This window comes from Nelumbo lutea, chromosome 8, assembly GCF_056320005.1.
Source record: "Nelumbo lutea isolate HS-2025 chromosome 8, American lotus-T2T, whole genome shotgun sequence".
In the NCBI taxonomy this organism is placed as follows: domain Eukaryota; kingdom Viridiplantae; phylum Streptophyta; class Magnoliopsida; order Proteales; family Nelumbonaceae; genus Nelumbo; species Nelumbo lutea.
In genome coordinates this window covers 26,615,870-26,629,274 of record NC_142691.1, presented here as the reverse complement: position 1 = coordinate 26,629,274, position 13,405 = coordinate 26,615,870, and the positions used below count along the sequence as shown (strand labels likewise).

Here is a 13,405-nt window from a genome sequence, read left to right as displayed (position 1 = left end):
AGACCCATATTAATTGTTTTTATTTAATTTTCGATAACTAAATAATAAACTTCAAACTAAATTATACATACATTTAGTTACCCCGTACTAAATATATGGTCTTTTGAAATAAATAAAAAAAAACTGGTTGAGCAGTAATCAATTGAAACTGATTCCAATTATTCAGGATCAAAGTGGGCATTGAATATTTGAATTGAATCAGAAATGGGCCCATTTCTAATTTTTTTCTGCATAAACAAACTGAAACACTTAAACCAATCAGAAATCCCTGGACGGCTGAACCCGGTTGACTCGATTCTCATCAGTTTTTTTTTTTTTTTTCTTTTTTTAAGGTATGCTCCTTTTTAAGTCATTTTCGGACTCTGCAACGCCAGACACCTACGTGGCCTACCTAGATTTCAAAGCATTCGATGTTTTTGACAGAGTTAATACTTTCAAGTTTTTCAACGTGATGGTAAGTTCAAAAAAGAAAAAAAAAAAAAGAAACGTGATGGTAAGTTGTGGTCGTTCGAGTATGCAATCAATGGCAACTCGTTAACCCTCTATTCTTCCTGTAAGTTGTAATCCAAATGGGTTCATCGTAGTTAGTAGTAGTACGCAAGGAATAAATAAAGCCAGGGTAAACTTGGGAATCCGAGGGTAAATGTGGAAACTGATCGACTTACGTCATCTGTGACCGCAGCGTCAGCGCAAAGCAGGTTCAAGTTCAATGGTGGAATACAAGTACTAGCAGTGGCGTAGCGCTCGTTTCCTTCTGTTATCTAAGGCGATCGGTTATACACGGAAGCAGTAGTCATGGCTGAAGCCCACGAAGAGGAGCTTTTTGATGTTCTTACCAAAACGGGTGAAAAGACGGGCATTCGGAAACCCAGGCGAGTTTGTCTTATCATTCTCTATTCATCTAGTTAGAATTTCCATTTCTCTCTCTCTCTCTCTCTCTCTCTCTCTCTCTCCCTCTCTTTTCTTTTTCTAGTTATTGCAAAACATCATTTGGATAGACATGTACAACGAAAATCTTGAGAGATGAAAATCTATGAGTTGATTGGCATAAGTTAATATTAGAACTTTTGTAATCAGTTTGTAGAATTGTAAAGAATTTGGTTTTGTTGCAATGCACTCTTAATGATCGACAAAAGGCGAGTTCTCAAGTCCATCAATATGGCCAGCAAACTTTGTTTTTCTTAATAATGTGAGGGACATTATTACGAGGTTCTTCAGAGCTATAGCGCCAGCGGAGAAATATATAACACTGTTTTGGTGTGCAGAGGTATCCAACATGTCAATCTCTAAGCAGCTGTTAATGAGTACTGAATAAGATGAACTGTTGGAAAGTACAGTAAAGAAGACTAAACTGTTGGTCCCCTCGCCACTGAATTTGAAAAAAAAAATGGCAATTCTTTATCTCTTAAACAGAGGATGATCCTAAATTCAAATAAAGCATCATTAAGATTAGTGACGGTCTTACTGTAGTGTCAAGTCAAGGATGGTCTTACTGTAGTGTCAAGTGAAGGATGAAAAGGATTCCAGTTAACATAATGGGATTCTAGATTTAGGCACAAGTGTCTTTTTTTTCTCTTTGTGGCGTGTATATCTAGATAGAGGTGAAAATCAAGAGAAGAGATTTTGAAGCTCATCCTGATTGATTACCTCAATCAGGGAAGTCTACATGGAATATCATTTTTGGGTTTCTTCATTTAACATCTAAGGACAACAATCTGAACAGAGGATCCTTCCCTTTTCTTTTTCTAACTGAGTTTGGATCAAGCTTAATATTTGTTTGGAGGGTTTTGACCTCTGATGTCTCAATTAGAGGTAATTGTTCTGGAATGGAGGCTTATCTTAGATCATGAAGGGAAAGTTATTGCTGCTTTGCTTTTGGTGCAAAATGGAAGAAAATCTTTATTTTGGTACAGGAGTTAAGCACAGTGAAGTATGGAGTGCAGTTGGCCCACCTAAAGGCATTAGGAGGCTACTTATCATCACAAATAGTCAAGCAACTACTAATTTTTTTCTATATTTCATAGAAAAATCAAATAGAGATCAAAATAAGCTTCAAAAGTTTATCAGTAGGAAATATCACAATTTTGTGGGAGGTGAATAGAACTACTGATTTTATGCCTCTTTTTGTTGATCCAATAGGGATATTTAATCAATCAAGAAGGGAAAAGAAAAGGAAAAGAGAGCTTTATTTTTTAATGAATTATCTAGGCTTCTTATTGGTTTTGTTATAGGATAATAGCAGATGTAAATATTTAGGGATATAAACAGTATCCATTTGTTTGAGTTTGAATCTTCAACCAGATCTGTTAAGCCAATCTGAATTTGATCTATTTATAATTGGATCAAATATGGGTGTGCCCCAATTCAAACCATGGTTCTAAATCGATACAGTCCAATATGCTGGATGGGGCATATTGGACTTTACCCTGAGGTGCTTTACATTTTTATTATTGTTATTTTTTTCAAACCTGTTCAGGGGGATTGGTGTAAGGCCTGTCTACTCCCTGAAAGAGGTCAAACCCTGAAACACCTAATATTTTGCGCATTGGTGACCCACTGGTAGGATATGTATCGGATGATACAGGCCGAAATTTTGATCCTTGATCCAAACAGATCCTATTCAAATCCACCACTATTACAATGTATATGCATATATCTATATAAATTTGATAATAATTTATTAGCAAAGTTGGTTTGTGGGGAGAATGGTATGATTTAGGAATTGTTGTGGATGGAAGTGTTCCTTTTTGATGGCTGGGATTTGATTAGGGTTGATCATGGGCAGGGTGGCCTTGGCCTGATTCTGGGCCCATGTCTTTTATGTATAAAATGCTGGCGTTTGCATAATATTTTATATTATATGATGTATAATATGCACACAAAATTTGTTTTATATATTATATAATATAATATTGTATAAAATATATTGTAAGTGTCAGCTGAACCTTAGGTGGAAAGGAAAGATAAAAGATGGTGGAAATAATCTAGAAATGCTCTATTCTCAGTCAAATCCTTTTATAAGTCCTTGTCAAGGTCAAGTGGAGAAAATTCAGGTTGGAAAGGCATCTGGGGAAACCCTGTTCCCCCAAGGGTGGAAGCTTTTGCTTGGCTAGTAGCATAGGATAGCATATTGACATTAAATCATCTTCAAGATGGTGGCTTTCACTTAGCTAGCAGATGCTATCTTTATGATAATGCTGAGGAGAATGTTTTTCATTTGCTTGTTGAGTGCCTCTTCTCCATTCTCCAAGTTCATTTGGGGCTTTTTCTTCAGATCTTCAAGGTTGGTGGGTGGTCTCCCAATTCTGTGGAGGAAATCTTCTCCAAATGGCCTAAGATATCTGGAAATGTCAAGGCAAAGATCTCTTGGAGCTGCATTTCTTTCATAGTTTGCTAGGAACTTTGGAAAGAAAGAAATAGAAGAATAGTTGTTGAGAAGGCTCACTTAAAGGAACATATAACACTTTTATGTGGCAAATGAATTATGGACTGGATCCTCATTCTCCCAGAGTTTTTAAGGAATCACAAAGGAAGATCTTGGTTCTGAATTTTGGAACACTGTGCAGCTGGCCTAATCGTTTTTTTCTTTTCTTTTGTATGGTCTATGTTTTTTCCTCCTTTTTCTTCTCAGTGTATCTTTCCCTTGTTTTGTTCCCTTTGTAGCTTTGCTCTCCAGTGATACCTCATCACTGTCAAATGTACTTTTTTTTTTCTATTAATAAATTTTCTTTTTTATTTACTACCAAAAAATATATTGTAAGTGTCAGATTATAATATTTATATATAAAATATACAATATAAGATAAAATACATATAATTAAATATATCTCATCAGGCCTTTTCTTCAAAAAATTTGAAGACAAACAAAAAATCTATTTATGTTCTGGTCAAGGATATCTTGTTGCAGGCTGTGTAAATGCACATTTGTTGCTTAGATAATTATTTCAATTTGAATATATGTTTTTTTTTTGAGAAGCAATCCTGGCTATAATATCCTTGTGACTGGTATATTATGATATTCAGTTTTTGTAAATTATCAATTACTACTTATGCAGGGGAGATGTTCATAGAGATGGGGATTATCATCGAGCGGTTCATGTGTGGATTTTTTCTGAGAATACTCAAGAGCTGCTTCTGCAGCGCCGTGCTGACTGCAAGGATTCTTGGCCTGGATTGTGGGATATCTCCAGTGCTGGTCATATATCTGCTGGTGATTCATCCCTTATAACAGCCAGGTAGCTAATTTTATCAACAAGATGTGACAGGTGTAATATTTGCTTAATATAGAGGCACTGAGTTTTAGGAAGTTTTCACTCACTTCTTTTTGTTGATGATGTAGACCTGCTGATAAGAAACAAAATGATTTCTTTCTTTTGCGCCTTTCTATCCCAAAATATTCACTGACTAATTGCCTAAAATTTTATTGTTTTGTTCACCTTTTTATTTATTGGTCACTTCTAACATGCTAGTGTTTTTTTTTTTTTTTTTTGCTTATTCTAAATTTTGTATATCAATATAGCTAGATAGGCTTTCAAATATTGTGCCTTGATTGGGTATGTCCTCTATTTAAATGGCACTTGGGACTTACCTTCTTGTAGGATTTAATAATTATAAATACTAATCATAACTAGTGAGTTTCTTCTAGTTTCTACTAAGTTGTTTCGATTGAATGATGTTTTGTTTTAATCCTGATGAAATTTGATATCCTTGTAACAGAAACAGTATCTAAATTACTTGTATATCATATGATACATTTAACTATTTTTACTTGATTCCAGGAGGGAGCTTCACGAGGAGCTAGGTTTAGCTTTGCCAATGGATGCATTTGAATTTATTTTCGTCTTTCTTCAAGAATGGTTGGTAGATGCTCTCATCTGCAGTCACATTTCCAACTTTCCATGTTCCTTTTTTTGCAATATTGGTATTGCCATATTATTAGACTCAAGTAAAATACAATATATGATGCATTAGCAATTTATGACAAAGGTAATGTATTGGTGGATGTTTCGACTGTTGCTATAGTAGTCCGAACAGGAAGAAGAAGAAGAAGAAGAAGAAGAAGAAGAAGAAGAAGAAGAAGAAGAAGAAGGGTCTGTTGAAAATCTGATGGGTTACCCATTCAGTCGATCCCCTTAATCTATATTAGGTTCTAATCATAGTTACAAAGACAGAAATGACCTTACTTAAGTGTGGGGCAGAGTAACTCTAATAACACTGCCACATAAGCAAGTTACTTAATAAACAGAAGAAGACTAAACTACCCCTATTCGGCACATCTTAACACTCCCCTTCAAGCTGGAGAATATATGTCATATAATCCCAGCTTGTTACATAGATAGTTCACTTTCCCCGAGCTTAGAGCTTTTGTAAACAAATCTGCCCACTGGTCATTGGAGCCCAGATGTTCTGTATTTATCTCTCTGGCAAGAACCTTCTCTCTCACGAAGTGGCAATTAACCTCTATGTGCTTTGTTCTCTCATGAAAGATAGGATTGGATGAAATATGTAGTGCAGCTTGGTTGTCACAGTACAATTTCATAGGTTTATCCATGTGAAACCCAATTTCTTGTAGGAGATTCCTCAGCCACACTAATTCACAGGTAGTGTGAGCCATGGCCCTATATTCGGCTTCAACACTGTTTCTGGCTACAACCATCTGCTTTTTACTCTTCCATGTCACAAGATTTCCTCCCAGAAATGTGCAATAGCCTGTAGTAGATCTTCTGTCACTCACTGAGCCTGCCCAGTCTGCATCTGTATACCCAACTACTTCAAGTTTTCCTCCTGGTTTATACAATAGCCCACGGCCTGGAGCACCTTTCAGATACCTCACAATTCTAAGGACTGCATCCCAGTGAGGTATACAAGGGTTCTGCATGAATTGGCTCACCACACTGACTGCAAAGGAGATGCCGGGTCTCGTGATAGTCAGATAGTTCAGCTTTTCCACTAGTTGTCTATACCTTCCAGGATCTTCAAATATTTCTCCTGTATCACTGCTCAACTTAACATTTGGTTCCATAGGAGTCTCAGTCGGTTTTGCACCTAATAATCTTGTTTCTTCCAATAGATCAAGGACATATTTCCTTTGGCACAGATTCACACATTGTTTTGACCTGGCAACCTCTATTCCCAAGAAATACTTTAATGTTCCAAGGTCCTTTGTTTGAAAATGATTTTGCATTAATACCTTTAGTTTGTCAATCCCCAATTTATCACTACCAGTGATGACAATATCATTCACATAGACCACTAATAAAATCTTCCCAGCTTCTGAGTCATAGCTGAACACTAAGTGATCAACCTGGCATTGCTTCATTCCAAAACTCTTCACCACTTCGCTGAACTTCCCAAACCAAGCACGCGGAGATTGCTTCAACCCATAAATTGCTTTCTTCAGCCTGCACACCTTACCACCCTCCCCCTGAGCAACAAACCCAGGTGGTTGCTCCATATATACCTCCTCCACTAGATCACCATGGAGGAAGGCATTCTTTATGTCAAGTTGAAGGAGAGGCCAATCATACATAATTGCCAAGGAAATTAGGACATGAATGGAACCAATTTTAGCCACCGGTGAGAATGTCTCCATATAGTCCACACCATACACCTGTGAGTAACCTTTAGCAACAAGTCTGGCCTTCAGACGTTCCACACTACCATTTGGCAAGTATTTCACAGTATACACCCATTTACAGCCCACAACATGCTTCCCAGGTGGAAGAGTAGTAAGTTCCCACGTTTGAGTATGTTGAAGAGCAGAAAGTTCCTCCTCCATTGCCCGCCGCCATCCAGGTGAATTAAGAGCTTCTTGAACATTGTTAAGTAGGGAAATAGAAGACAAAAGTGAAACAAACTGGCGATGTGATGCAGAAAGACGAGATAATGAAACAAAATTGGAAATGGGATGGAGTGTGGAACTACGTTTACCTTTCCGTAAGGCAATGGGTAGGTCAAGATCTGAAGGTTCAGCAATAGGAGCCATGAGAGGATCCGCAGATGAGGTAGAAGCAGGAGGAGGGGCTGGTGTCGTTCGACGTGTATACACTTGTCGGGTCGGTGGTCGTTCAGTGGTGACCTGCACTGGATGAGGAGATGAGTCTACTCCAACAACAGCCTCTAGAGCTGAATCACTGACAGGAAGAGGAAGATGAGGTAAGGGTGAGGACAAGGGTGCTTCATGATTGGAGAAGAAGGGGACAGACTCAAAAAATGTGACATCAGGGCAGACATAGCACTTTCGGGCAATAGGATTGTAACACTTGTACCCTTTTTGAGTCCGAGAGTAGCCAAGGAAGACACATTTAATTGAGCGTGCATCTAGCTTGTCTATTCCAGGACTCAGATTATGAACAAAGCACACACAACCAAAGACACGAGGAGTTAATGGAAACGGAGATGAAGTGGGAAACAAGATGGAGAAGGGGGACCGACCATGAAGAATAAAAGAGGGCATTCGATTAATGAGAAAACATGCAGTGAGTACAGCATCACTCCAAAACCGTTTAGGAACATGCATGTGGTGAAGCATAGACCAAGCAATTTCAAGAATATGACGATTCTTCCGTTCAGCCACCCCATTTTGTTGAGGGGTGAAAGCACATGAGGTCTGATGAATAATGCCATGCTGTTCTAAATACCGTTGAAATGCAGTAAGAAAGTATTCACGACCATTATCTGAACGGAGAACTTTGATTGGAACACCAAATTGTGTGCGTATTTCAGCATGGAATTTTTGAAAAATGGAAAATAATTCACTTCTTTCTTTCATTAAGTAAATCCATGTCATTCTTGAACAATCATCAATAAATGAGACAAAATACTTGTACCCATTATAAGACTCTATTTTGATCGAACCCCAAACATCTGAGTGAACCAAAGAAAAAGGACTCAACATACAACTCTCAACTCTTGGACTGAAGGACACACGACGGTGTTTACCAAACTGACATGACTCACATTGTAAAACTGACAACTGACTCAATGATGGAACCAATATCTTGAGGACCTTGAGAGATGGATGTCCCAGTCGGCAATGCCATTGTAGAGGAGTAAGGGAAATCTGAATTGCAATTGAAGATCCACCGCCGTCAAGGTAATACAATCCACCAACTTCATGCTCCCCACCTATCTTCTTCCCCGTCTTGAGATCCTGAAAAGCACAAGTGGAAGGAAAGAAGGTAACATAACAGTTAAGAGCTTTGGTTATTTAATAACAGACATAAGATTGAATGGAAACTTAGGTACGTATAAAACAGATGATAAAGGGACAGAAGCCAAGTCAACATTACCTACACCACAGATGGGAGATGAAGACCCATTGGCAAGTGTAACAGTTTGTGGTGTGGAGGTTTCAGCAAGAGAAAAGAACACACTTAGAGTCCCGGTCATATGATCTGAGGCTCCAGTCAATAATCTATGAAGGAGTTTTAGATGACATGCAAGCGATACCTGATTGGGCATATGTGGCAGTGGTATGCTGTGAAGTAGTTCGAAGGAACCGTTCATACTCATCACGCGGAACACTCACCATCTCCCTCCCAGAAGTAGATGTAGATGTGGAAGGAGTTAGGTCTGCCAGTTTACTGTCACTATTAGCAACCTCACCTGCTACAGCATGATTAGCCCATTTAGAGGGAGGGCCATGTAGATCATAACAGAAATTCACTGTGTGTCCATCTCTACCACAATGAGTACACTTCCTTGTAGAGTTATTTTTTCCTCTGCCACGGCCTCCCCCTGAGTCACGGCCACCCCTACCAATCATGGAATTGCCACGGCCCCCTCTGGAATGACCTCCCCTTCTTGTACTATGTCCACCACCTCTAGCTGTCACAAGTGCTGATCTATCATACTGTGTGGGGTTCTCTGTCTGGCCCAAAGAGATTCTACGAAGTCTTGAGAATACTTCCTCAAGTGTAGGAAGAGTAGAGCCCCCCAATATTTGAGCTCTAACTGGTTCATATTCCGACTTCAGCCCCACTAAAAATCTTGTAATATCTAGCTGCTCCCTTTGCTGTTGCTGAACTTGAATATCTGGAGTAAGGGGATGATAGACATTGAGTTCATTCCTTATATTCTTCATGCAGGCATAGTACTCTTCTAGTGTTTTGGTTCCTTGTTGCAAATCAAAGTACTCCTGATACAACTGATATACTCTTGTTGTGTTATCTTGTCCAGAATATAGCTTCTTAGCATGCTCCCATATCCTTAGCCGTATCAAGGAACATGAAGTTGGCACTGATTTTGGGTTCCATACTATTCCACAGCCAAGTCATGATTTGAGCATCTTCTTGTTCCCAATCATCAAACCCTGGAGAGTCAACCGGTGGCTTCTCATCTCTAACATGCTTTGATTTCTTCTTTGCCTTGAGAAAAACTTCCACGGATTTAGCCCATGGAACATAGTTCTCCCCATTTAGCTTAATTGAGGTCATTTGTACTCCTAGGTAGTCGGAAGAAATTACTACACTAGGTTTCTGATCATTGTAGCCATCTCCTATTGCTGCCATTGTACATTTTCACAGTTGTCTCTAACTTTGCTTCTCAGCTACAAGCTGATTGATGCTGTTCACAGTTTGATATTTCAGCCCCTATTGCAGCTTCTAAACACCACTGCTGACTTCACACACTTGTTCTTATTCACAATACTGCTGACTTCACACACTTATGTCCCACATAAGCATCAGTTTACCATTCACTAATCACAAGTAGAGGCCCTCTTACAACCACTCAAGCACCACAACACAGCCAAATCTGCTGCACCCAGTTCAGACTTATTTAACACACTTAAGAGGGCATTACACAACCACAAGGAGTTCGGCAAGGTCACTGCATTCTACCTTATACCGTATCAAGAGGGCATTACACAACAACTTACAGCAGCCCTACACATTCGGCTATTACACAACAACTTACAGCAGCCCTACACATTCGGCTACTGCACACACAGCCCTTCCCAGGGCAACAATGAACCTAGTTCTCTAGGTTCTACTCAGTACAACAGCTTCTTGTAGGGTTTCTACCCAGAAATATAAGTAACACTAGAAGAAGAAAGGACCGACCTTCCTTTGAGAATATCAATCAACCATTCACTACTGAAGTCACTTTCCTTGTTGAAGAAGGTTATGCGCAGCAGAGAGACAAGTGTACTGTTTCTGACCTAGGGCGAACCAGTTCTCTCCATCGACTGATCAGAAACAAAGGTGAAGAGTCACGAACAGTGCTAAGGTGCTTTACCAACTGACTTAGGTCAGGAGCATTGCTCTGATACCATGTTTCGACTGTTGCTACAGTAGTCCGAACAGGAAGAAGAAGAAGAAGAAGAAGAAGAAGAAGAAGAAGAGAAGAAGAAGAAGGGTCTGTCGAAAATCTGATGGGTTACCCATTCAGTCGAGCCCCTTAATCTATATTAGGTTCTAATCATAGTTACAAAGACAGAAATGACCTTACTTAAGTGTGGGGCAGAGTAACTCTAATAACACTGCCACATAAGCAAGTTACTTAATAAACAGAAGAAGACTAAATTACCCCTATTCGGCACATATTAACAGTGGAAAATGGTTGACTCCTTTTACTCTTTCTCCTTTGATGTTTTTTGGAGAAGTTGGTCGGCTGTGGCATCATTTTTTGATCAATAACTTCATACTACATCAAACCAGAGAATAGAATACAAATAGGGAGAGATAAAATCTTAACTCTCCCCATATTTAATGGTGAAGTTACAATTGAGCCCAAAATAACTGATTTCTTCCTGCCCCTTGTTTTACCAATCTAGTTACTCTACTAAGGAGAGGGCCTTTGTTTCTTGGACTCCTCTGGAAGGTATTGTGACGCTGAATTTTAATTGAAGTTGTCGGGGGAACCTGGGCCTGTTTGCTATAGGAGGGGTTTTGGGGGATAAGGACAGCAACCTTTTGGCCTTATTTTTGGGCCCAGTGGGAATAGGAGATTCCAATAGGGCTGAACTGCTAGCTGCACTACAAGGGATTCAGCTAATGGCCTGGTTGATGGCTTAGCTAAACAGGGGTCAACCAGGGCTGAGTTGTTTTGAGCAGCACTGTAATTATGGAGTCTAGCACATCCTTGTTGGGGTGCTTATTACTGTTTATACTTGTAAATTAATGAATGGAGTTACCATTTCCAATCCAAAAAAAGTGACTTGTGTAACAGTGAGCAATCTTATCATTATACTTAAGTTGTAACTCTCATATAAATAAGAGACAAAGTGGGGTTGTTGTTTGTAATTATGGGGTGCTGAATTTTGACTGGGATATAAGACACGTTTCTTCTTATGGAGTAAGTGTTTGGAATGAGATTGTGATTCACAAAGTTTCAGTCGGAATTTGCTAGCTGTTCTAAGGATGCTGTGGGGGATGGTAGCAGAGTAAGATTTTTTGAGGATGAATGACGTGGAAATGGAAGGTTGTGTGAGGTTTATCCCAGGCTTTACAAACTAAGTTTGAAGAACATTGCTGTAAGTCAGCGTTTTGATGTAAGAGGAGATCAAGTTGTATGGTGTCCAGTTTTTGGACGTCCATTATTGGACAGAGAATTGGATGACTGTGCAGAGTTATCCAGCTGGAAGAAGTGAGGGTGGTTTTTGGTAAACCTGATGCCAGGTGGTGGAATGAATGTAAAGCTGGAAAGCTTTCTGTTAAATGTATTTACAATGATTTGATGAGAGATTAAATGGAGAATAACAGATTTTCAGGAGTTTTAGGAAACCAAATTCCTCCTTGAATTGAGCCTTTTGCATAGCTTCTTTATTTGGATAATGTTTTCACATTTGATTACTTGAAGTGAAGGGGATTTCAAATTCCAAACAGACACGTCATGTGCAGTCATTTAAAAGGTGCACTTAGATGCACAGGTGAGGCACATTTTTGGGTATGCACTTTGCCTAGGTCCCAGGTGGAGTATTTTCAAAAGGCGTTCATCTGGTGCACCTGGTGGAGTATTTTCAAAAGGCACTCCCTATAAAACCTTTCTTTTTTTTTTTTATAGGGATTAAGAATTTAAGACCCTAATAGGGACTTGTTTGGGCTTGCCTCGGGGGGCTTGGTATAAAGGCAGTTTGTAGAATCAACAATGCATAATATCATATTAGCTATTTGAAGTAATGCAATTGGGAAAGAATAAAGAGATTACATGCTTGAATATGTTTTATATGTTACACTTGATTTTATTTTTAAAATTTCATTTTAAATATGTTTTACATGTTATGTTTATGTATTTTAATTTGAGATAATAGGTTTTTTAAAGCATTTATTTTAAAATTTAAGTTTACATTTTTAGTTAATAATTTTTTTAATATTTTAATAAGTTGAATTTTTATTTTGTTTTATTTTGAATTTTTTGGCATTTGTTTTTTTTTTAGATTTTTTTTATTTTTCATTTTTTAGATTTTTTTTTTTTTGCATTTTTGCCCATTGCTCTTTTTTGGCGCCTTTCACTTTTAAAACATTGGTCATGTATGAGGAGGAAGATTCATGCCATTTATTTATTTAATTTCAGGTTGTGAAGTTTGTTTGGTGTTTCTTTTCTGCATTATTTAAGGTGTTGTTGGTGTGTCCATTTCAACCTAAGGAGATCTTTACTAAATGGCCAAAATTGACACGAAACATGAAGGCTAAAATATTTTGGAGAACCATTCCTTTTGCACTATGCTGGGTTGAAGACAAGGCAAGGGTTGAAGTCAAGTTAGTTGCTGATATTGGGTCTTCAATTGTTGAATGGGCCCTTGCTTGTTCTGATTTTAACAATATGAACAGATGTGATTTTGGGGAGAAGTTGTGGGAGACTTTATAGTGGGTTGCTCTTTGTTCTTGTTTTCTGGTGTTTGGGATCTTTTAATGTACTGCTTTGTGGTGAAATCTCTTCACCTGTTTGTATCCGTATTCTTTTTTAATGAAATTACTTTTTACTGTCAATGTTGAGGACTAAAAATATATGATGTAAAAAAATAAAATAATATAAATAAATAAAGCTTGAGGGGGGGGGGCAGATTTGACAACTGGCCCACTCCACATAAATTCAAATTTGGGGGGGAGTTAAGCAACCACCCCACATATGAAGAGTGGGGTGGTTGCTTTAACCTCCCTACCCCATAACTGTCTCCCTCTATATAAGGGGGAGAGGAGAAGAAATTGGGTCGGAAGATAGGAAAAAAAAGGAGAGAAAGAGAAGAAAAAGGAGAGAAGAGAGAGGAAGAGGAAATAGGGGAGAGAACTTACAGTTCTACTGATTGAAGTGATACAGATATAGATCTTATTTTTTTTCCCTTTAAATTTTATCTATTATTAATCCTTATCTTATCTTCTCTCTCTCTCTCTCTCTCTAGAGTTCTGTTAGAACTCAAAATCCTATTTCAATTTATATATCTGGCGGATCTCATCCACCACAA

The 13,405-nt window shown here is 38.4% G+C and overlaps 1 protein-coding gene across 3 annotated transcripts in view; it reads left to right on the top strand.

Moving 5' to 3' along the window:
• Positions 1 to 378: 378 nt before the first annotated feature.
• The window catches only part of NUDT3 (nudix hydrolase homolog 3), an 88,371-nt gene continuing 75,344 nt past the window's right edge, over positions 379 to 13,405 (top strand). The window contains exons 1-4 of one of the 3 annotated variants that reach the window (XM_088957476.1): positions 379 to 454; positions 683 to 872; positions 4,056 to 4,235; positions 4,779 to 4,856. In XM_088957476.1, coding sequence (XP_088813602.1) covers positions 796 to 872; positions 4,056 to 4,235; positions 4,779 to 4,856 — 335 coding nt within the window. In that variant the 5' untranslated portion in view covers positions 379 to 454; positions 683 to 795. Of the gene's footprint in view, positions 873 to 4,055; positions 4,236 to 4,778; positions 4,857 to 13,405 lie in introns of all 3 variants that reach the window. The other 2 variants (XM_088957475.1, XM_088957474.1) reach the window with 2 other exon arrangements.